This window comes from Sapajus apella, unplaced genomic scaffold, assembly GCF_009761245.1.
Source record: "Sapajus apella isolate SASKATOON/1434 unplaced genomic scaffold, GSC_monkey_1.0 scaffold45, whole genome shotgun sequence".
NCBI lineage: Eukaryota > Metazoa > Chordata > Mammalia > Primates > Cebidae > Sapajus > Sapajus apella.
Genome location: NW_022436985.1, coordinates 676,467 through 702,034, shown reverse-complemented (window position 1 = coordinate 702,034; position 25,568 = coordinate 676,467). Strand labels below are relative to the sequence as shown.

General features: G+C 33.8%; 1 protein-coding gene and 1 long non-coding RNA gene across 5 annotated transcripts in view; one reads left to right on the top strand and one right to left on the bottom strand.

Annotated features, from left to right (window-relative positions):
• LOC116524389 overlaps positions 1–11,141 on the top strand; it is a 61,051-nt gene extending 49,910 nt beyond the window's left edge. Inside the window, exons 3-5 of one of the 2 annotated variants that reach the window (XR_004257311.1) lie at positions 473–643; positions 5,269–5,362; positions 9,832–11,141. This is a non-coding gene — a long non-coding RNA (uncharacterized LOC116524389). Of the gene's footprint in view, positions 1–472; positions 644–5,268; positions 5,426–9,831 lie in introns of those variants that run through there. The other variant, XR_004257310.1, reaches the window with a different exon arrangement.
• Positions 11,142–14,901: 3,760 nt separating this feature from the next.
• Positions 14,902–25,568, bottom strand: part of STPG2 (sperm tail PG-rich repeat containing 2) — a 613,616-nt gene continuing 602,949 nt past the window's right edge. For all 3 annotated transcript variants that reach the window (XM_032239554.1, XM_032239555.1, XM_032239556.1), the window contains one exon: positions 14,902–15,262. In XM_032239554.1, coding sequence (XP_032095445.1) covers positions 15,065–15,262 — 198 coding nt within the window. In that variant the 3' untranslated portion in view covers positions 14,902–15,064. The remainder of the gene's footprint in view (positions 15,263–25,568) is intronic.

Genomic DNA, 25,568 nt, shown 5'->3' with positions numbered 1-25,568 from the left:
TCCCCTATGATATCATCCACTAAGAATGATGTTAAATACAACTCCAGATCTTTTATTATTTGACTGTAGAGAAAATTATATGTTTAAGTACCAAGGTAAAGTGAATACAGTTGATCAATTAGATCTATCTCACATGATGATAAAATTATACTCTTCAGAGTATACTTCATTCTGGACATTTAAATTATCCAGACAGCCGAGCTGTAAATATTATGGATTAAAACATTTGTTTTCAGTGAATACATTTCTTAACTCTTTTATGCATTTCACTGTTAAGTAGAAGTGTTCCATAAAATTTACCTAAAACTTTAGTCATTGGTATATAATAGTTGTTTTTAAATAGAAAAATATGATCTTAGACACAGGTATATAATAGAGAGATTTCATTTTAAAGGGAGCCCTGACCAGGATATGGGTTCTGAACTTTGCTTTATTGATATCAGTTTGATATTAATTTGTTGCCTCATTACAGAATCTGCCTTGTGAAAAAGCATGGGTTCTAACTGGCCTAGCATGGGTTCATGGATATTATTTTCTATGTGTCATTTCTTTCCATACTGTCCAGAATAACTTATTCTTCACTGTGTTCAACACAATCATTCAAAATTTTGAACCTCTACAACCGAACAGCATTGGCTCAAAGGTAATTCCCCAACTTGCATCCTTTGTTCTCTATTAATTACCTTGCTTTCAACAGATCATAAGAAAACATAATCTCCACCACTCAATAATTAGGTAGACAAACAAAATTGGAGACAGCCTACTATAAATTCTACATATATACATATACACATATGTATGTGCATGTGTGGGAGTGTGTGTATATATATGAGTAATTCTGCAGACAAGACTACAAGATTTTTCATAGAGCAAAAGTTTCATGACACTGGAATTGGCAATGATTTATTTGATATGACATGAAAGGCACAGACAACAAAATAAAAAAAACAGACAAATTAGGTTTCATAAAATTTTTAAATGCATGCATCTAAAGACAATATCAACAGAGTAAAAAGGCAACTTACAAGATGGGACAAAATATTTCTAAATCATATAGCTGATAAGGGATTAATATCCAGAGTATACAAATAACTCCTAAAACTCAACAACAACAACAAACACACAACCTAATTCATAATAAGGAATTAATATCCAGAATATATAGAGAAGTAAGAGAAAGTCAACATAAAACAAACAAACAAAAAAACCCAATTCAAAAATGGGCAGAGGACTTGAATAGAATTCTCCAAAGAAGATATATGAATGGCCAATAAGCACCTGAAAAGATGCTCACAAAATCACTAATCATTAGAAAATGCAAATTAAAACTACAATGAAATAGCAGCTCACACTCAATAGCATAGCTACTATCAAAATAACCAGAAAATAACAAGTGTTGGCAAGGATGTGGAGAAATTGCAACCCTTGTGCACTGTTGGTGGAAATGTTTGTCTAACCACTATGGATAACTGTATGTCAGTTACTCAAAAAATTAAAAATAAAATTACTTTGTGATCCAGCAAATCTACTCTGGGTATATATACAAAAGAAAATAGGGTCTCAAAGAGACATTTGTACAACCACATACATGGCTGCATTATTCACAATAGCTAAAATGGGGAAGCAGCCAAAGTGTTGATTATGAATTTATTGATAAGCAAAATGTGATATATACATACGATGGATTATTATTCCACCTTATAAGGGAAGGAAATTGTGAAATATTTCATGTCAGAATCGGTTAACTTTGAGGACATTATTCTGTGTGATATAAGCCAGTCACAAAAGGACAAATAAATGTATGATTCCACTTATATGAAGTACCCAGAGAAGTCAAATTCATAGAGACAGAAAGTAGAATGGTGGTTTCCAGGGGTTAAAGGTTGGAGGGGAAATGAAGAATTACTGTTTAATGGATATAGAGTTTCAGGTTACAAAATAAGTTATAGAGATGGATGGCAGTTATGGTTGTACTGCATTATAAATGTCTTTAATCCCACTGAATTGCACACTTAAAATGGTTAAGATGGCAAATTTTATGTTGTATGTAATTTATATTAAAATTGGGAGGAAAAAAGACTCCAAAATTTTCTAAATGTTCGACATTTATGAGATTCTAGGTATAAGTAACTTTAGGGAGTATACTAGACCCACATCAATAAATATGGTCAATCGATATACATGATTTTTATATGAATGGTCTATATTAGATGCCATTATAATTTCTTAGTATAGTAACATTTTCAATTTCTGGAGGTTTATTAGTAAATCCCATGCCAAATTTAGGGCTACTTATTGGAAATATCTGATTTTAAATAATGGAAAATATTACACATAAAATACACTTTCAGCAATCTTGGAGATATCTCAAAAAGGTTAAGTCATCATTTTTCAGAAATGTTAACAGCTGTTGATTTGGAGAAATATGCTATGGCAATATGCCATAAAGCAAAACAAAACAAAACAAAAAAATAAGTGTCTTTAAAATCAGACAGAATTAGAAGTTACAAGGGTAGACCATGCAAATTTTAGTTCCAATTTGAATTTAGCTGCTTCTCACATGGGGAACTATAGGTAACATGCCCTAGTGTGAGTAAGAGCAGGAATTATTTATGTCACTGTAGTTAATTATAAAACAAGGCAATATAGGAAGTCTGACACTGTAACAGTAATGGCATAAATCTTGCTAGTGCCCACATAATGAGTCATCCTGCTCATGAAATTGCATTTGTAATAACATTTAGTATTCTTAACATTAACACATTCAGCAAAGGCTAAATTGGTCAGTAACACTAGCAGACAACAGATGACTTAAAATATTCTTACTCAATTCAGTAGCAAGAAAACAAATCCAATTAAAAAACAGGCAAAGGACCTGCATAGATATTTCTCAAAATAAGGTATGCAAATGGCCAACAAGCATATGAAAAAATGCTCACTATCATTAATCGTTAGGGAAATCCAATTTTAAACCATAATGAGGTATCATCTCACACGTATTAGAATAGCAAATATCAAAAAAGATGAAAGACAACAACTGTTGGTGAGGATGGTGAAAAGGGGACACTTGCACACTGTTTGTGGGAATGTTAATTAGTATAACTATTATGGAAAACAGTATGTAGATTACTCAAAATATTAAAAATAGAACTACCATATGACCCAGCAATCACATATACATATACATCCTAAGATAATGAAATCAGTATGTAGAAGAGATATCTGCACTCCATGTTTATTCCAGCATTATTCGCAATAGCTAAGACATTAAATTAGCCTAAGTATCCATTAACATATGTGTAAAGGAAATGAGTTATATATACACAATGGAATACTATTCAGCCTTAAAAAAGAAGGAAATCCTATTATTTGCAGCAATATGGATGAATCTGAAAGATATTAAATTAAGTGAAATAAACCAGATACAGAAAGACAAATACCACATGATCTCACTTTATGTAGAATATTTAAAAGCCATGCTCATAGAAACAAGGTAGAATGGTGGTAACCATGGCCTGAAGGAGAGAGGTTGGACAATATTGATCAAAGGATATAAAATTTCAGATAGATAGAAGGGATAATTTCAAGTGATCTATTTGTACACGATAACTATAGTTAATACCAGTTTATTATATTCTTAAAAACCAAAGGTGGGTACACTTAAGTGTTTTTACCACACACACAAAAAATAAATATGTAAGGTAATGCATATGTGGAATTTTTATTTGTCAATTGAAAACACAAATGAATTTAATTTAAAAAGAAATAGGCATTCAGGGGATCCTAAGGATATGGGGAAGGGGAAGATATTGGTCAAAGTTTTGGTTAGAAAGGATGAATAATTCCTGGAGATCTATTGTTCAGCATGGTGACTATAGTTAATGATAAAGTATATTTGAAAACTGCTAAGAGAAGATCTGAAATGTTGTCACCACACACACACACACACACACACACATTAATATGTGAGGTGATGAATATATTAACTGGCTTAATTGTAGTAATCATTTCATAATGTATACACACATCAAAACATCACATTGCATTCCAAAAATATACACAATTTTATTTGTCAATTATTCCTCAATAAAGTTTGAAATATAGAAGAGAAAAATATAAACATATATAATATTCCTGGGGAATAAAACTGCCTCACCAAAATAAGCTCTGTAATTATCAAATAATAAGAGATGAGTTTTCTCAAAAAAAAATTGAATGCCAAGTGGTAGTGATAATTCAATTGACAGAGATGAAAACAAACTAGTTGAAGCAAATAGGAGACTTATTGGAGGACATTATTAGAAAAGATCAATTGGTGCTAGAGAAAGGCTCCTGTCAGATATTTCTATTTCTCTCCTTCTCTCTCTCTCTCTCTCTCTCTCTCTCTCTCTCTCTCTCTCTCGTGTGTGTGTGTGTGTGTGTGTGTGTGTGTGTGTGTTTGAGAGACTGAAAGAGAGAGAGAAGGAGAGAGGCACCAGCAGGCAGGCAGGAAGGCAGGAAGATGAAAAAGAGGGAGACTGATAGAGAGAGAGGATGTGTTGAAAAGCCAGAGCAATAGCTATAACAACCTTTTACTTATGGAGCCAAAATATAACAGAAAATATAATAGAAATCAAATATACACTGTAAATATATTTGAAATATCTAAATGTATGTAAATAACTTAATATAAATGTGGGGTTTTGGGGGGTTTGTTGTTGTTTTCTTTTTTTGAGACGTTGTCTCACTCTGTCACCCAAACTGGAGTGCAGTGGCATGATCTTGTCTCACTTCAACCTCCACCTCCCAGGTTCAAGTGATTCTCCTGCCTCAGCCTCTCTAGTAGCTGGAACTACAGGTGTGTACCACCATGCCCAGCTAATTTTTGTATTTTTAATAAAGATGGGATTTTACCATGTTGGCCAGGCTGGTCTCAAACTTCTAACCTCAGGTGATCTGCCTGTCTTGGCCTCCCAAAGTGCTGGGAATGCAGTTGTGAGTCACTACACCTGGTCAATATAAATGTATTTTAAAATACAGTAGAAAATAAGTGTCCACTCCAAACAACAAATAAATGTTGGAACATAATTTAAAGGCTGATATGGTTTGCTGTGTCCCCACCATATATATCATTTTGAATTGTAACTCCCACAATTCCTACATACAGTGGGAGGGACCCAGTGGGAGGTGACTAAATTATTGGGGCAGGTGTTTCCTGTGCTGTTCTTGTGATAGTGAATGAGTCTCATGAGATCTGATGGTTTTAAAAATGGGAATTGCTCTGCACAGGCTCTCTTTTCAGCTGTGGCTGTCCATGTAAGATGTGAATTGCTCCACCTTGCTTTCCGCCATGATTGTGAGGTCACCTGAGCCACGTGGAACTGTGAGTCCAGTTAAACCTCTTTCTTTTGTAAATTGCTCAGTCTTTGGTATATCTTTATCAGCAGCATGAAAATGGACTAATGCACAGGCCTACACTCATGAAATTTTCTAATCAATGGCTTCATTTTGGGAAGGCAGACAGAATTCACATATGTGAGAGTAACCAACCCATTCAGTTGTTTTAAATGAAGGGCACTTGCTATAATTAGAAACTAGCAAAACTCCACAAAATAATCAATTTGATCAACAAATTAAATTTCATTTTCTGAATATTTTCCTTTACAATTATGCACTAACTTGTTTTTAGTTAACTGCCTCTTGGAGCTGAGAGATTAATTCAGACAGCTAATTTCAATCATGAAAATGACAGGAGATTTATGGCCTGTACACTTTGGATACTAAATCAGTTTTCTAAGGAATAGATGCAAGGGCATTGCAAGATATGTGATGCACTTTGAAACAGATATTTTCCAATCCAACACCTGGCTCTGAGGGAGAGGGCTCTAAGGGATGAGTAACTTGTTTCTGTTCTCCCAAATATAGTCCCTTGGCTTATCATGTCTGATTCTTTAAGGTACAGGTACCATCTGAGCTTTTATGCCCTACCTGTGGAGAGACCCATTTTGTTAGGCATGTAAGGAAGTATCTAGAGCACATTAGTTAAGGTCATGATACAACCAATATTTTCCTCAAATCTTAATAGCTTAAATTTATTTCTTATTCTTGTAAAGACCAGGATGTTATGCAAATGGTCATTCATGACCCATCCTCCTTTCATGTTTTGGCTTCTTAGTGCTTCATTAGTGCACTCCCCTGAATTCCATTGCATTCAGTTGGAAGACAGGATAAAAAGAGAATGGACTGTTGACTGGGAGGTTGCTTATAGGATAAAGTTGAAAGTGGCATATGTCATTTCCACCCACATTTTATTGGCCATAACTCAATCATATTTTGCAAATAACTGCCAGGCAGAAAGGAAGACTGGTTTGGTTAACAAAAGCAAGTCTGCTCAATTAGGAGATACCAAAACTTTGTATAGTCATACTATAACTTTATAACCAAATTGCTATAACATTCCTTTTGAAAACAAAGAACACACAAACTTCATTCATGTAACTACTTGCACATTAAGTAACCCAACTGGTCATTTTATTATAGCTATAAAAGAGAAAGAGACTACCTGGATATAATTGAAAAAGCTGGATGATACCATTTGGATATTTGTTTCCACCAAATCTTATGTTAAAATGTGACCCCCAATGTTGGAGGTAGGGCTTAGAGAGGTGTCGGATCATGAGGGTGGATGCCTCATGGATGGCTTGATGCCTTACCTGCAGTAAAGAGTTCACAGGGCCGGGTACGGTGACTCAAGCCTGTAATCCCAGAACTTTGGGAGGCCGAGGCAGGTAGACCACGAGGTCAAGAGATTGAGATCATCCTGGTCAACATGGTGAAACCCCGTCTCTACTAAAAATACAAAAATTAGCTGGGAATGGTGGTGCACACCTGTAGTCCCAGCTACTCGGGAGGCTGAGGCAGGAGAATTGCTGGAACCCAGGAGGTGGAGGTTGTGGTGAGCTGAATTTGCGCCATTGCACTCCAGCTTGGGTAACAAGAGCAAAACACTCTCTCAAAAAAAAAAAAAATAGTTCACAGGAGATCTGGTTATTTAAAGGGTATGGCACCTCCTCCCTCTCTCTCTTGCTCCCTCTCTTGTGGCTCCCCTTTGGCATTCTGCCATCATTGTAAGCTTGCTAAGGACTCACCAGAAGCAGATGCTAGCACTACACTTCTTATGAAGCCTGCAGAACCATGATCCAAAATAAACCTCTTTTGTACATAAATTATCCAGTCAATATAGTCCTTTATAAAAATGCAAAAGAGACTAACACATTGGGCATAAAAAATACTAATGGATCAATATAATACTGTTTTAGTTGCATTGATTTTTGAGCTGAAAAAGGCAGCTGTTCAGTATTTTTACAAATGTTTTGTCAAAGTTATGGTAATTAGCCAACCCTTTCAACCTTTCTAATTTGAAGCAATTGCTATATTCTACAGAATACATTCTCAGAGAATGGTTAAATCATTATTTCCCTGGGATCTCTGGTCCCAAGTCTTTGAAAAAGGAGAATTCTTCCAGCTTTACACAAGTTAATTGCCAGTAACTGGTCTACACTAACATGGTTAGAAATGCAAAATGGGCATACCTAGGATCTCCTGACCATTCCAACTTAATCATTATTTTTATTACTTAACTGCCTCTGTGAATTCTGTGTTACTAAAGCTGAACTGCTACATCATTGATTTTATTTTATGAATTATTAAATTTCCCTATTATCAATAATGTTCCTTTTAGTTCAGTTAGCTAGGTTTTCTTTGCCTCAATATGTTCCATCTTCAGAATTGTTTGCTCTTTTTCACAGAGGAAATGTCTTTTGAAAGTTTCAATGACTCCAAAAAGATTTCTTCCAACAATTTCTTGCCTCTTGTAGTAAGTATTTTTCAGAGAAAGGCGAATATTCTAAGACCTTCTATATTATTCATATTTTTAATAATGTATATATTTTTCATAGTCTCTCATGTTGTTTGATTTTATTTATATTTTTACTCATCTTTCCAAAGACATATATACGTGTATACACACACACACACACACACACACACACACACACACACACAATGCCTTTTCTATTTTACTATTCTATTTCTTTATGCTTATCTTTTCTGTAGTTTTTTCAAAGTGACTAATATTATAGAAAGGCTATAATTTTTAAAACAAGAGTATTTACTCTCTCAAATATGTCAAAATAATTATACTTCACATCAATGTTCACATATTGTATTCCCAACTTTGTTTTTAGGTAACAAGAAGATTATATTATTTTGTTATTCTAGTGGCATGAAATTTATGCATATATTTTTAACTAGATCTGATCTAGAAAGTGTTAATACATAACAAGATTATGGACATAAGAATTATTCTACTGAATAATTAAAACATTGTCTTAAAAGTTGACTGGAAATTCTCTCCCACATTCTGAATTTTCATTTCTCTATTCTTTATTTGTGAACCAAGTTTTGCATATTATGTAATACAATATAGAGGAATAAAAAAGAAGAAAGTAAAAATCACCCTATAAGGTTTTTTTTTATTTTTTAAGAATACATGCAAGGGTGTTGCAACATATGTAATGCACTTCAAATACTCTGGGTTGTCTGAGTTTTCAGCAACCAGAACTATATTGTGCATGGTTTATATGACGAATAGAAAAGTAATTACAAAAGAAATGCTATAGCGATGACAGAAACCTTGGGGATCATGTAGCTAGAGCTTAAATACATTACATAAATACCAATAGAAAAATACAGGTTTCAGGACCCCATTTCAGAGTACAGATAATACTAGGTGGAGAGTTGTTAGATGTTGGAAAATTGTGTCATTCTACTACCTCATTTGGTGACTGGGAAGCATTCTCTATGTTTGACATCTACTGATCTGGTAAATCAACTGCTTCAATTTGCAACCATAGAAGAACTAGGAGATTAACTAGTTAATTTAGGATTATGTAACTAGATGAGCTTAGAGTCTCCTCTTTATCAACCACCAGTTCTGTGCTGTTTTCCCTATTCAATTCAATTCATCCAATTCAGTGGAAGAGCAATTATTGGCCAGTTTGGGTGTTGTATTGTTCCAATCTTGAATGATTAATTTTAGGTATATTAATAGAGATATTTTAGATACAGTTTTCTTAAATCAGGATACATTGAAAATTTCAGGAGTACTTGAATCTTTTAGAATTATGTTAATTTTTGATTGTTTGCATAAATCCACTTCCATCAATGAAGTTTCCATAGCTTTAGTTAAAGTTTCAAAGAGGATATGCTCCCATAGAAATATTAAATTCTATTAATAAATCCTTATCTCCAGCTGATTTGTTTTACAAGGCCATGTTAGAAGTAGAGCATAAAAGCCAAAAGTTTTGGAATATATTCAAATTTACCCATCTTCCTCAAAGATGTAGGCTATTGAAGATAATTCAGTTTATTGTCACAATTTAATCATTTCTTTGTTTGCTTTCCTATTTGCACATAAAAGTTATACAAAGCAAAACATACTGAATATTCCCTTTATGATTTTTATTCTCTACTTTTAGCATTTCAGAAAAATGAAGAGTAAGAAAACAAGTCAAGGAAATAACACATCTGCATAATAACATCATTCACTTTGTTTCAGCATGCCTAGTATTTGGAAAGTAATTGCATTCTCTTGTCAGACAATGAGGTTCTAAAGTAAAAAAGAAAAGCTTTTCATCAGATGTCTTTATTCAGCATTATATTTTATATAGAAGCATCAGTATTATATGCTTAAAAAGAATGCAAGGAATATATATATACTGCTTTGGTAATAGGAAAAAATTTCAGAAGAAAACAAATATTTTTTATAAGAATAGATTTTTCTATTTCTAGATGTTAGAAGAGCAATTACATTCCTTTGAGCAGCTGATGGAGGACATCATCAAAATGGAAGTACCTCTTTGTGAGAGAACAGTCAGCTTACCTTTATATTAATAGATATTACCTTTGGGATATATCTGTGAGAAAAGAAAAGCTATTTCAGTAAATGGTATATCTATTGTACTTCTCCACCTAAGTCAAAATACTCTTTCAGATGGCTTCTTTAGTTATATTACTTGTAATAAAAAAGATATAAAATTTCACAAAATGCTCTTTTTTTAAAACCAAATTAAATCTCATTGGTATAAAGTACTTCATGTTATGTCATAATTCTGGCTTTTTGTATTGTCCTTTTGACTCTGCTGGAGATCTGACTAGATAAAAGCGTATACAGAAGTATATATTCTCCAATTGTTTAGACATTACATCATGATAATAGCGAGTCTAATAAGATAAAATGTTACTGACAGAGCCAAAAAAAAAAAAAAAATCAAATGAGGTGTTAAAACTTTCACAGTATAATTTAATACACTATTTTCTCCACTGACAAGTATTTTGGGAATAAAAATCTTTTATAATAAATTTACTTATAAAATGAACTTGTAACACATTAGAGGCTCTATTAGATATTATCTTAGCAGAAATATCTCTTTTCACTAAGCTTCATGTATGTGAAACTACCTATGATGAAATATTTTATGTTGATTTCTATTATGACCAAAACAGTTTAAGAAAATATGGCTTGACCCAAGGCAAACCTATGAATTGCAGAGAATTTTTTCTGACGATATCATTTTTACTGCATGACATGCTTTCTTTTATTCAGATGGTTACTTTTTCCCCATTTTCAATTATCCAACACTTTTCTATTATCTAGCTTGTTCTTCCTCCATGCAAACATAATTAGAGCTGATAACAGCTATTTGAACATCTTAACTCACTCTTTTTCTCTAGAGTTGGTGTAGTAGCTCAGCCAAGCATTAAACTTCTCTCTAATTGTAGAATAAAATTGTTTTTAATTAAAGTTAATTAAAGTAGGGAGACTCCAAATGACATTATATTTCCTAAAATGCAGAATAATTCTGAATGCAACTCTGGTAGCTTTTTGAGGGTCTTCAGTGGTAATAATAGGAGAGTGCAGAAGCCGAAAAGATAGAATTGGGTCTTTTTGTCCATCTGTAATGGTAAAGTTAGACAGTGAGCTAATCTAGCTTTGTCTGCTGAAGGCTTGTTTAACAGAGGACTTGGAGTGTGAGTGAGCATGCCTGGAATACTAAAGCATTTCTAAGGGCTTATTTTTGTGTGATACCATATAAAAATAGTTAAATAATTAAACACATAACCATAACATATTATTGGTTTCTAATGTGACAATGGTAATCATCAAAAAATAAATCTGCAAGTAAGTTTAATAAATAAATATTTTTCCTTAAAAAGAGTGTGTGCTTTTTATGTAATTATGAGTAGTTACATGGCAAGATATCTCATCTAGGAGATATTCTTTTTTAATTGTAACTATTCATTGAAGATATAGGATTTCATAAATTGAGAGATAAAAGGAAAGGAGCTTGACAAATTGGTAAAGAATTTCAGATATGGCAAAGAATAACATTGCAGACCATGCAACAAAGAAAATCTATAGAATTTATTTCTGTTTAAATTTGTTTACCTGAATGGAAAACTATACAGACAACCAGGTTTTAAAGGGCCAGGAATTTGGTGAGAAAAGTGAGGCAGGTGTAACACTGAGGTGAGCCTTACATTTCTCTTGGAGGAATGTTTTAGTTTCTAAATAGCACAAGGCCAAATGACCAAGAAGACAGCCATAAAGCACATAGAAACTTAAGCTAAGACTTTGGCCTTATCAGGATCTCTGAGGATCTCTAAAGATAAAACTTGTAGTTTAAGAAAGCAGGATGTCAAGAAACTAAATTACAAAGAAAAATGAAGAAGAATGAGAGAAGTCTGGCATTGTGTCATGTTTCTCCTTAAGACATTTGCTAAATTTTATCTGGTATAGGGCTATCAGCCTATCATATGAAGTCAAGAGTAGCAGCTAAAGATATGGGCAGCAAAACGGGGTAGTTGGCAGTTTCCCAGGATGGAAGAAGAAAAAATTGGAGAAGGGACTCTAGTTAATATCACTGACTTTTTATTATTAATAAATTCACAGAAGGTTATACTCTAAAAATATGGGCACTAAGAATTATATAAATTCTTAACAAAAATGTGAAACCAGCTCTGGTCAAACACAAGCCCGGACTGGAAAAACAGGTTTGCCCCATATTTAAGGTACCTGAGAAAAAGCTAAAGGAAATCCTCCCTGATAAAAGAAAATATGTGACAAAACATCAAATTATCTCCATAATTTTCATGAGCAATAGTCTACATTTGATCAAACTTATTAGGCATATCAGGAGACAGAATCAAAAACCAGAAAACTAAACAATAATATAAGCATATCCAAAGGTGAATCTGAGTTGGAGTTATCTATGACAGATTTTAAAATAATAAAGAATAAAATGCTTAATAAAATTGTTGGCAAGATCAAGAACCTCAGTACGTAACAGGAATTTATAAATAATAACCAAATGTAAATTGTAGAATTGAAAATTTTAACATTTAAATTAAAAATTCAATAGATGTGTTTAACTACAAACTGCTAAAGAGAGGATTTTTGAACTAAGGAGAGATTATTGTAAATTATACAGATTGAAATTCAAAAATAAAAGAGAATCTATAATATACAAAACAGCATACAAGACACATGAGACACAATTTAATATCTGTAATTGCATGTATATAATAAGAGAAGAGAAATGTTAAAGAAGCAATATTTGAAAAGATAATAAGTGAGAAACTTTCACAGCCAATAGAAAGACATCAACCCACACAATCCAGAGCATTAATACACACCAAGGAGGACTGGGGCAGAAGATCAGAAAATCTAAGAACATTAGAGTAAAACTGGCCCTTTTTTCTTTTTCCCAGGTATTTATTTTATTGCATTTTAGGTTTTGGGGTACATGTGAAGAACATGCAAGATTGTTACATAGGTACACATGTGGCAGTGTGATTTGCTGTCTTCCTCCCCATCACCTACATCTGGCATCTCTCCCCTTGCTATCTAAAAGAAAAGTTGTAAAAGTAGTCAGATAAATAAAAGACATTATTTTCAAAGGAAAGATACTTTATTAGAAACTATGGAGGGCAGAAGACAATAGAATGACATTTTTTAAATACCCAAAGGAAATATACCAATCTGGACTTCTTTATTCAGCAAAAACATTCCTCAAAAAGGAAAATGAAACAAAGATGCTTTCAGACAAACAATTGAGAAAACTCAACAGTAGACTGTGCAAACATACATATTAAAAGGAGTTCATTAGACATAAGACTAATGATCCAAAGAGAAGCACAGAAATGAAAGAAGAAAAAAAAAAGAACAATGAAAGAGTTAAATATGTGGGTAAATCAAAATAAAAATATCTTAAGTAATGATGACAATAATCTCTTGTGGGGTCAATAGATATAGAATTGAAAATGGTAACAATAATAAGGTTTTAAATGATATGAAATCGTTTAAAAATCTTTGCATTGTAAAGAATGTACTACATATTGATAACTAATAAAGATTATAAGTAAAGTCAATGGACCATTTCTCTCTGCCATAACTAGATATATAATAGAAGCAAAAGTATAATTTGTGAGATGAAATTAAAATAAAGACATTATTGTACACATTGCTTTCCTATACAATCAACTGATGAATTAATAATTCTAAATGATGAATGTTCTATACCAGCACTCTCTAATAGAAATATAATTTGAGCCATAAAAGTAATTTTATTTTTCTAATGACCACATAAAAAGCAAACAGATGAAAATAATCTTAATGGCATATTTTATTTAACCCAGTAAACCTTAAATATTATCATTTCAACATGTAATAAATACAAAATATTATTAATGAGATATTTTATACCTTTTTTTGTAAAACTGTCTTCAAAATCTGGTATTCATTTTAGACTTACAGCACATTGCAGTTTGCAATAGCCACATTTCAAGTGCCAAATAGTCGCGTGTGGCTAGTGGCTACCATCATGAACAGCAGTAATCTAACTATTCATATAGATGGCATCTATGTGAATTTGATCTACTACTCTAATAAGCAGGTTAATGATATATCAGATATTAAACTTTATAGTTTATTACTTTAACAAATAATTTTCTGTTTAGAATTTAGTTATCCAGTAATTAAAATAATCTTAGTAGTTTCCTCCTGAAATACAAAGCCATTTAATGGTGTGGGTACTGAAAAGAAAAGGAATTTTTTTCTGGGAAAGAATAACATTCAATTTTTCAAATACAGTCTCATCTTACAAAAGCCTCAAAGTCTAAACCACGGTTACAGTCCTTATTATTAATTCACCATATAACCCATAGTTGAATATATATTAACTCTTTATATAAGCAGATTGACTTTTAATTCAAACCTGCTTGATAATGCAATTTAACCAAAAAGTTTACATGCTAAAATAAGATATAATCCTACAACAACTGACTAAAGCATAATATTACAAAAATGTATTTGTATTAAAAAGATAGGTTAATTAAAAAGCAACTCACCTGATTAAGGTAACTATTTTATCTTGGTATTAAAGGCAAACGAAAAACAGACTTTATAAAAATGGAAAAATCATGTACTATTCTTGACCAGATTAGCACTTATTTCTAGAAGAATGCAGATTGCCTTCCACTATAATCTATTAATTATACCTTGGGGCCATAAACACAACCAATTTCTAGAAGAGGGATACAAATATATTGTTTACAGGAAAGAAAAATATTTTCTGACCAAAAGATTGTATATGACAATTAATTTCTGGATTGTAAGAACGTAGTAACCATATAACTCATGGAGGACAGGTACACTCACTGATACAGTGTGACTCTGTGTTCCCACCCAAGTCTCACCTCGAATTGTAATCCCCATGTGTCAAGGGAAGGACCTGGTGGGAGGTGACTGGATGACGGGTGCAGTTTACCCCATGCTGTTCTCATGATAGTGACCGAGTTCTCATGAAATATGATGGTTTTATAAGTGTTTGGCAATTCCTCTTCCCTCTCTCTTTCATACCACCCTGTGAGGAAGGTACTTGCTTCTCATTTGCCTTCTACCATGATTTTAAGTTTCCTGAGAGCTCCCCAGCCATGTGAAACTGAGTCAGTTAAACCTCTTTCTTTATAAATTACCCAGTCTTGTGAATTTCTTTATATCACTGTGAGAACAAACTGATACACTCACCATTTTGCATCCTCGGAGTTTTTGTTTGGCTTTTTGTTCTAGAGTGGGAGTGGTTTCTCTATCAATCAAGAAAGAATTCGGCAGAGTTACATTAAATGTTCTCTTCAGAACAGTATGCCTTAAAAATGGACTGAGCTGTGGATATTAAAAAAAAAAGAATAGTACATTTTAATTGTAACATTCGTAAATTTTGAAACATTATTTTATATTAATCAATAATGAACTCATTAACATAAACTAACCCACACCATTTATTGATATTTTAAATGTTTGGATTCCTAGGGCTAACATATATAAATATAATTTAAAATATGGAAAGGTAAAAATAAAATAAAATATATAAAAGTTACAAGTCATGAATTTAATGCATGTTTAATATTCTTCTAAAAGTCATTTATATTTGGTAGAGGCAAAAACCTTTGGTGAAACCTAAAATTTCTTTTTAAAAAAGAAATATATATATTTCTGCATGTATTAATATCAAATAATTTTTATTTGATATTAATACATGCAAAATTTATTCCCAAAATAAATTTTGCTTCCAATGAAAGCAGATATTGACTTTCCAGATGTGTCTTCTCTCAGCATTGATCCTTTCAAAAATATTTGTTAAATGCATATTATCTGCCTATTTTCCTATGAACATGCAGTAACAAGATAAAGTCAATTTACGTTCACCATTCAACATGCCAATGAAAACATCAAGAAAGAACAAAATTTAAAAGAATTTTTAAAACTGTAACAAACAATAAACTCCAATTTCAATTGCTGTGAGGAATGTCCACGAAATTTCTTGCAAAAAGAAGCTGATTGAAGAATGAAATTAATGGAATAATCATTCAATCAATATTTTTTGAGTGCTTCCTACATGATAGGTATTAGTCCTAACAGAGCTATATCAATAATCCTCTTTTTTTCATTCTACCCTCCACAAGAATGTCATATAATAGGATATATTAGAAAGTTGGAAATTGAGATGCATTAGTTAGTAAGTACCAGTTGAGAATACTGCATTCTTAGATTTATAGTTTTTCATTGCCTATCTTTATGTAATAGAGAGTTACAGGTTTAAAGTCAGCTTCATGTAGAAAGACAACTCATATATCTCAGTAGAAATTTGGACTCAGACATTTTCAATGTCATTGCCTTGGAAATGTTACCTACACTTTATGAGCTTAGGTTTCCTCACTTTTCAAATGGAGTCAAAGCAATCTACTCTATATAGGTTTGGGGGTTACAATAATTGAGTTAAAGTATGGAAAGTAGTCTTTTATCTTGAAAGGCAATATAGCTTAGTGGTTAAAAGCCTGGACCTTTCATTGGTTGAAACCCCACTCTTGCCACCTGCCTTCTGTGTGTTCTTAAGCAACTTACTCAACATCTCTGTTCTGTGGCTTTCTAGTTGTTATTTTTCTTGAGACAGGGTTTCACTTTATTGCCCTGGCTGGAGAGCACTGGCCCAATCTCAGCTCACTGCAGCCTCAGCCTCCCAGGCTCAAGTGACCCTCCTACCTCTGCCACCCAAGAAGCTGGGACTACAGATGTGCTCCACCATACCCTACTAGGTGCATTGTTTTTTACGTTTGGAAAGTGAAGATGCTAAAATAATACCTATCTTATGACATTTTTATGAGGATTAAATGAGTTAATAATGTATAAAGCATATCAAGCCTGGCATATCAAAACCATATGTGTCTATTACTATTATCCTCCTCATCAACATCATCTTCTTGTGTAATATCTCCCAATAGGGAAATATTTGTATCAACTTAGTTAAAAATAAACTTTCATTCTTATAATGAGAGAAGTGGCAAACAGGACAGTTAGAATTTGCCCTCAGTCCAGCACTCTGTAAAGACATTAAAAGTTAATTGATGTAAAATATTTTAGCATATTATTAGGATAAAATTAAGGATATTATTATTTCCATGATCAAACTGAGAGAGCAGAGCCAGGGCCATCCAAATGTCCTACTGTTGGGAAGTTTCAATTTTTCAGATTCCTTCTTTTAAAAGCATGAACAAACAGAAACATATCTACACAATTCCAATGCAAACAATGTAGCTAAAAGGAAAATAACATTAATTTGAAGATACATTGTAAGAAGTCATCAATACTTATTTATAATATTAACAAAAATACGTTTCAGAAAAATATGTAAAACAAAAATACATTTCAGAAAAATACATAAAATTGGAACTAAATAAAGTTTGTGGGGTAATCCTTAAATTAAAAAATCTAAAAAGAGCCTTTTGAATAACTATTGAACTAAAGAGAAAAATGCATATAAATCCAATCACTTAGAAAAATAATACAAAAGGAAAAATCAACATTCATAGAACTACCCACAAACTTTAGTCTTAATCCAAAATATTTCATGATTTATAGAAGGAAAACTGGGCAACTTCCATTATTCTCTCCTCCTTTTATTTATTCCATGAGTGAACATCAAGTGGATATTATATATCAGGCACCATACTAGGATCTAACAATAAAATTGTCAGCCAAAAATACATAATCTCAGGTCTCACAAAATCTATTACCAATAATGAGATAATCATAAAATAAATATAAAATAAAAAATTGAAAAGAACTCCTAAGAAGAGGTACATGGAGACAAAATAAGAAAAATGGACCAAGTAAAGGAGATCAGAGTCTTTATTAAGGAAGTGACAATTGAACAAAAATCTGAAGAAAAGATAGGACTTTATCAGGCAACAGTGGGGAAGAGGGTCAGGCGAGGCACTCCAGACTCAGAGATAAATACAGGCAAAAATCCTGTAGCATGTTTTATTAACTCAAAGAAAGCTAATAAGCACGGAGTGGCATGGAACAAGGTAGGCATCATGAGGGATGGTGCCAAAGACCTAGTAGGCCATGTTAAGGATTTCAGTGATGACAAATTAATGAAAGGCCATTAAAGTTTATTACAAAATTGTTAAGAGATTATTGCTTTTTTGGAAAATCACTTATCATATTTTATATTAATGTTTTTATTGTATTATTGTATAAATATTAACGTTCCTATATGCACTTATCTAACTACTAAAATAATGGTGGAGCTGCCCACCCTGCTACAGCAGCCAGCATGTCTGAATGTACAATATCTGGACCCCACGCTTACTCACACACCCTTCGCTGCTCCACACCTGACTCTTCCTTGGCAGGCATGGGATGCAGGCCAGTAGTGTGAGCTGAGCACAGCTTGCCAGGCTGAGTGAGCAGAACCAGCCCAGTGGATCTGAATAAAACTCAGGCAAAGGCACCACTGGCCAGAGATTTCAGGCCAGGAAAGCAAGACCCCAAAGATCCTGCGACAATAGGATACTGATCTGCTGAAATTTTCAAAGAATTACTGCTTGACATAATAGGGACAGCAATGGGCTAAAGGGAGAGTAAGAACGTGAATTCAGGCCTTCTGTTTCCTACCACCAAACAACTTCTAAGAAAAAATGTTGACTTCAGGAAGTTAAAACTTTGCCATTCTCTAGAAATGAGGAATTAGTGTGGTATCATTGAGAATAATATACTGGAGTCTGACTACTATTGAGAGGTCCCAGGTTTCAGTCCTGGCACCATGCTCAGCACAAACTTAGAAGTAAGTATAGTCAACTTTGTTTCAGACATAGGAATCAGACCAAGAGGAGACACTAGGATGTCTGAATTTGGGAACCAGAGAAGCAGAAGAGAGGTGGAGGTATCAGGCTTTAAGTTGAGCAGAGGAAAGAAATGGAATTCTTCCTATATTATTCCCGGTAGCTATTCTCTCTACACGCTTCCCCAAAGGCCCCTAGATCTGAAGGAAACTGGGACTGAAGATTGTTCTTAGAAAGGGTTAGAAAACTGGGATAGTACCACACATTATAAAGCAATATCAATATATAATATTTATGAATGAAATATGTAAATATATGTATTTAGTGAAAAAGAAGCTTTCCTGACTTAGAATAGGCATTTAATATATAAGCTGGCATTTCAGTCAACAGGAAAAGGGTTCAAAAGTTGCCAGTACTGTAATAATCAGTTTTGTATTTGTAAGAATGAATATATAGTATATCTTCACATTATAGGCCCATGCAAAGTTAAACGTTTAAGTGTTAAAACAATCTGGAATATTAGAATAACTGAAAGAAAATAAAAATGAATATCATGCCTAGAATTTGTTTTAGGAATAGGTCCTGATACAAATAAGTATCAGAGATATTAATGTTGTTGTTTTATAGAATATGAAAGCCAGTAAAATCTTTCAAAATTTCTAGAAAGAATTTCTGACAATGTTTTAGAAATTATTCCTAACATAGAAAAAATAGAATGCTGCAACAAACATTATATAAAGCTGGTATATTTGATTCTAAAACATGCCTACTGTTTACTATCAAAAATATGCTTACTACAGCACTTCAAGTCTCATGATAAAGCTACACTTATCAAGACAATATGTTATTGGTGAAAAAAAGAAACAAACAGAATCGATAGAAAAAAAAGTCTAGATACAGGTCTTACAAACTTCACAAAAATTAGCTCAAAACAGATCAAAGATCTCAGTGTAAAATGCAAAACCAAGAAACTCCTAGGAGATAACACATAAGAAATTCTAGATGACCTTGTGTTTGGCAATGACATTGATACAGCAGTGGGGCAGGAAAGTGCTGGGAGAGAAAGGCAGGGCCCATAGTGAGGGCTCCACTCGGAGGCCTGTGCCCACAGACCTGGGTAAGAACAGGCATTTGTTTTTGTGCCCAAATATTGCATTTCCCAAGACTACCTTGTCCCACCCATCCCTAGCCTGTGCCTATAAAAACCCCAAGACCCTAACCGGAGGACACACAAGCGGCTGGACATCAAGAGGAACACATTGGCAGAAGGACACACCAGCAGACACCAGCAGATGCTGGCAGGCCATCAACCAGTGGAACAATGTGGAGTTTTGCTGGGGTGGTCAAAGGAGAGCCCAGCTTCTGAGCAGTCCTACTCCAGGAGGTAACCACCTTCCCACTCCATCCCCTTCTGGCTCCCCCATCTGCTAAGAGCTACTTTAACTCAATAAAAACTTACATTCACTCTCCAAGCTCACGTGTAATCTAATTCTTCCAGTACATCAAGGCAAGACGCCCGGGATACAGAAAGCCCTCTGCCTTCATGATGAGGCAGAAGGTCTAACTGAGCTTATAAATACAAGCCACCTATAGATGGCTAAACTGAAAGAGCCCACTGCAACACATGCCCACTGAGGCTTCAGGAATTTTACACATTCACCCTTAGACACTGCCATACTGTTGGAGCCCCACAGCCTGCCCATCTACATTGTCCCCCTACAGGCTAGAGCAGTGGGGCACTGAAGAAGTGATCCATTCCCCTGGTGCACACCCTGAGAAGGGGACAAGGGAAGGTTTCCTGTGCCAACATTTTACATACAATGATATCAAAGGCAGGGTCCATAAAAAAAACAAGCTGTATTTCACTAAAAATAAAAACTTTTGTTCTTCAAAAGATACTGTCAAGAAAATGAGAAGACTAGCTACAGACTCCAAGAAAATATTTGTAAAAGATATTTGATTATATTAGTCTGTTCTCACATTGCTATAAAGAAGTACCCGAGACTGGGTAACTTACAAAGAAAAGAGGTTTAATTGGCTCAGTGTTCCACAGGCTGTACAGGAAGCATGGCTGGGAGGCCTCAGGAAACTTGCAATCATGGCAGAAAGCAAAGGGGAAGCAAGCATATTTTCACATGGCCAGCAGGTGGTGGGGAGAGACAGAGAGCAAGAGTGAGAGCGAAGGGGGAAGTGCCACATACTTTTGAAAAACCAGATCTTGGGAGAATTCACTCACTATCATGAGAACAGGAAGGGGGAAATATGCCCCCATGATCCAATTACCTCCCACCTAGCACCAAGCAGTAAGTCCCTCCTCCAATGTAGAAGATCATAATTCATCATGAGATTTGGGTAGGAACACAGAGCCAAACCATGTCACTGTGAAAGAAATATATGAAGTGTTATATAAAATAGATGAAGAACTCTTAAAACTCAACAATAAGAAAATAAAAGATGGGTAAAATGCCGGACGCGGTGGCTCACACCTGTAATTCCAGCACTTTGGGAGGCCGAGGTGGGTGGACCACGAGGTCAAAAGATCGAGACCATCCTGGTCAACATGGTGAAACCCCGTCTCTACTAAAAATACAAAAATTAGCTGGGCATGGTGGCAAGTGCCTGCAATCCCACCTACTCAGGAGGTTAAGGCAGGAGAATTGCCTGAACCCAGGAGGCGGAGGTTGTGGTGAGCCGAGATCACACCATTGCACTCCAGCCTGGGTAACAAGAGTGAAACTCCATCTCAAAAAAAAAAAAAAAAAGATGGGTAAAATACCTGAATAGATACTTGCCAAGGAAGATTATATAATGGCAAATAATCATGTGAAAAAATGATATGTCACTAGGGAATTGCAAATGAAAACAACAATAGGAAACCACTACCTACCTATTAGAATGATCAAAATGCAAAACATTTACAATACCAAATACTGGTGAGGATGTGAAGCAAAAGTACCCTTGTCCATTGCTGGTGGGAATACAAAATGGCACAGCCAATTTGGAAAATATTTTGGCAGTATTTTAACAAAACTAAACATATTATTCCCATGTGATCTTGTGATCACATTTTTGTTACTTTAACCAGATGAAATGAACACTTATGTCTACTCAAAAACCTGCACATGAATGCTTACAGGCATATTGTTCACAATTGCCAAAACTTAAAAATAATTAGGAGACCATTAGGCTGAGACAGCTCCAGTGCCTTCTGTTACTATGTAATCAAACCAAACACAACTCAGTGTAAACAGTCAAACAAGACTGAAACTTAACTAGTCACAGGCCACCAACTAATATTTAACTAGGAACTTTCCCCTTTAGCCAATCAAATATTTTCATTGTCTTGCTTCCTTCAACACTTTATGTAAGTTTTCACCTCACACTCCCTAGGAGTTCTGAACCACTTCTGGTCTGGTGCTGGCCAATTCCTGAAAAACTGTTTGCTCAAAACAAACAAAAAACAAACAAACAAAAACTCTTTAACATTTTAATGTGCCTAAGCTTGTCTTTTAACAGTTTACAACATAAAATAAAGGGTTAAAACCACCACTGCTGCAAATAATATGTGGAAGCAGAATGATAACTATATGAAGAGATAGCTTGGGTTTGGAAAAGACTAAAAATCTGGAACTTAAACATGAAATTTTAAACTGCAGAGCATTTGAGGAACAGGGTGATGTTAACAAAAACCTAGAATAAAATTTAATGGTTTAAATAACCATGATGAAGAGCTGTCAATGATGAAAGAACTAAACTTTAACACTCATTGCACTGTTAGGTGAGAAAAATAAAATGATATGGATGACAGCACATAATCAGAAGTTCATAACTGTGCAAAAACATTTTCTAATTTACAACTTACTTTCTCTTAATGCATGTGCAACTGGGAGAGGTAAAAATTTTGACTGACATTCTTACTAGAGAGGTGAAAACAGTTATTTTATATTCAAAGCATTTTTCACCTGAAAATAGGAATGAATACAAGATAGGTCCTAAGTGTATTTGATCTGCATTGAAACCATATTCAGATTGCAGCTTTCAGAATACAAAAGTGTCTGAAAGTACTTGTCTGCAACAAACAGTAGCCTAATGTCCACTAAGAATTTTTATATTCTGTGTTCTTTGGTTTGCAAAATTGGTTTAAAATTAATATAAACTAAAGAACAATTCATACGTCATTTCATTGAAATTATGATGAATGAGTTTGAAATATGAATTATAATTGAGGTAAAATCAAAACAATGTTAAAAGCTATACGTTTTCTTTCTCAAATTCACAATGAAACAAAAGTCAAAACGAATATATTCTAATTTTCCTTTTTTTTTATAATTCTTACTGAAATTGTAAATATATAGTATACATTCATTTTGTGCAGTAAAACACATTGCTTAAAACGTTTCAGTCAAAAGAAGTTACTAGAGTTTTTAAATTCATATGTTTGATAGAATAGTAACTAAATATATTTTTCCCCTGGAGTGATGAATGCCTTTTCAAAGCACAATGGAAAATTTTTAAAAAAAAAATCATTACATTGTTCCTGTGAAAAAAGGATGAGAGGATAATGAACAGCTAACTCTTGCAGTTCTGATTATACATGGGTTAGGAGAGAGAATCAACAAATACTGAAACTAATCATACCAAATAGCTTCAAAAACGTTGATGCTCCTAAAGGACAAAGACAGACAGGAATTGTTCTAGATTAAAGGATATTAAAGGAACATGATAACAAAATTCGATGGATGATTCTGGGTGTAGAATATTATCAGGGCAATTAGCAAAATTAAAATCAAGACTATATTATAGATAATACTGTAACAATAAAAAATTTCCTGAATTTCACCGTTGTTTTGTGGTTACATAGGAAGATTGTCTTCATTGTTAGGAGATATATGCTAAAGTATTTGAAGGTAAAAGATTATTATATCTAGTAGATTCAAACGGTTATATAATATATAATTTCCTAAGAAAACATTCTTCAGTGAGAATAATAATGTATAAATATGTGCGTATCAGTGTGTGAGAGTGAGTGTGTGAGAGAGGGAGAGATACTCAAAGAGGCAAAGAGGAAGAGTGCAAATGATACAATATATCAACAATTAGTGTTTCAACATTTGAATTTTTCGAAATAAATGTTGAAACACAATTTAAACTCCAAACATGAAGTCCCTTTTCTAGGAATTAAAGTGTTCAACTTCTGTTTAGCTAACATTTTGGTTACAATTCGTCTTCCCTAGAAGCAGAAGTCCTCTGTTTAACCTAGTATCATACAATTCAAAGGATGCCTCTTTTTAACAATGTCAGCTTCTACTTTAGATGGCTTTAGATTTATTTTTCACTTAGAGTTTAGTAAAAATCTGTGCCACTGTGTTGATTGGGTCCTTCTAATCACTGAGTTTATTTGCATAAACTCTATCTATAAGTACTAGAGAGAAGCATGTTCTATCTGCTCTGTCAGCCTTGTTATATTTCTTTGGTATGTCACTCTTTCCAATAATTAGAGAATGCTGGTAGAAGAAACATTATGCTATACTTACTAAACCTCTACAGAGTCTTTATTTGACACCAGAGCATTCACCTCACAATCAGGTAACTAGCAACTGAATTACGGTTTAACTATAGAGAATAAGCTACAGTGCTTATAGAAGGAAGTTCCACTTTATTCTCTGCCATCAAGCCCTGCCACTACATCCATCCAATTTCCTGCATCTGCACCCCTAAATTATGTCTCCTTATACTCAGTAGGGCTTTCCCCAAAAACCCCATTTAAAATTTCAACATTGTTCCTCAAACCTGTGATTGCTTCCTTCTCTGCTTTATTTTTTTCTATTACTAATATGCATATTATATATTTTATTTTGTATTTTGCTTTGCTTCTTAACTAACTTCCTGGAAGCTGTTTTTGTCTATTGGTTCTACAATACTTAGTTCTATTCTTGACACAGACACTTGAATTATTTTTCTTTTTCTTTTTTTGTAATTCTGAAGACTTTAGATCTTCACTTATTTCTGGACAATCTCAGCTAAGATTATTTTGTGTATCTCTTCTACATTTTCTTTTCTTTTTTTCTTGGAACTGCTGTTGGGCATGTTTTACCTTCTTAAACTATTCTTTATGTATTTCTTCAAGTAAATATTTATTTAAAGCATCACATACATATAGAAAATTGCACAAGTAAATATAATTTAATAAATTTTCAAAGAGTGAACACTGCTGTATAACCAACACCCAATCAAAAACAAAGTATCACCAGTCCTCCAAAATGTTCTTATGTTCCCCCACCCAGTCACAACTCCCCTTATCTATTCCTGAGCCTGAACAAGAATCTTGACTTCTAACACATTCCTAGATGACCATTGCCTAATACTGAACTTCAGATAAATGGAATCACATAGAGAATTTCCTTTTAAGTCTGGTTTCATTCATTCAAAATTATGCTTGTAATATGGATCCACGTGGATGTATATAACATTCCTGCTCAGTTCTCCTCTGCATTCCATTTTGTAAACACACCACAATGTATTTTACCCACTCTATTTCTGATGACCATTTCTGGGTTGTTTCCAATTCTAGCTATTAAAAATAGTGCTTCTATCTACCATTGAACATGCCTTTTGGTGTGCATATATACACATTCCATTTGGTTATCTGCCCAAAAGAGTAACTGTTGGATCATAAACTATTTATACATTTAGTTTTACAGAATCTACCAAGTAGAGCAAATTAGAGTTTCATTTTCCTCCACATCTTTTCCAACATTTGGTTGTCTCTCTCTCTCTCTCTGTATCTCTCTCTCTCTGTATCTCTCTCTCTCTCTCTTTCTCTCTCTCTCTCTCTCTCTCTCTCT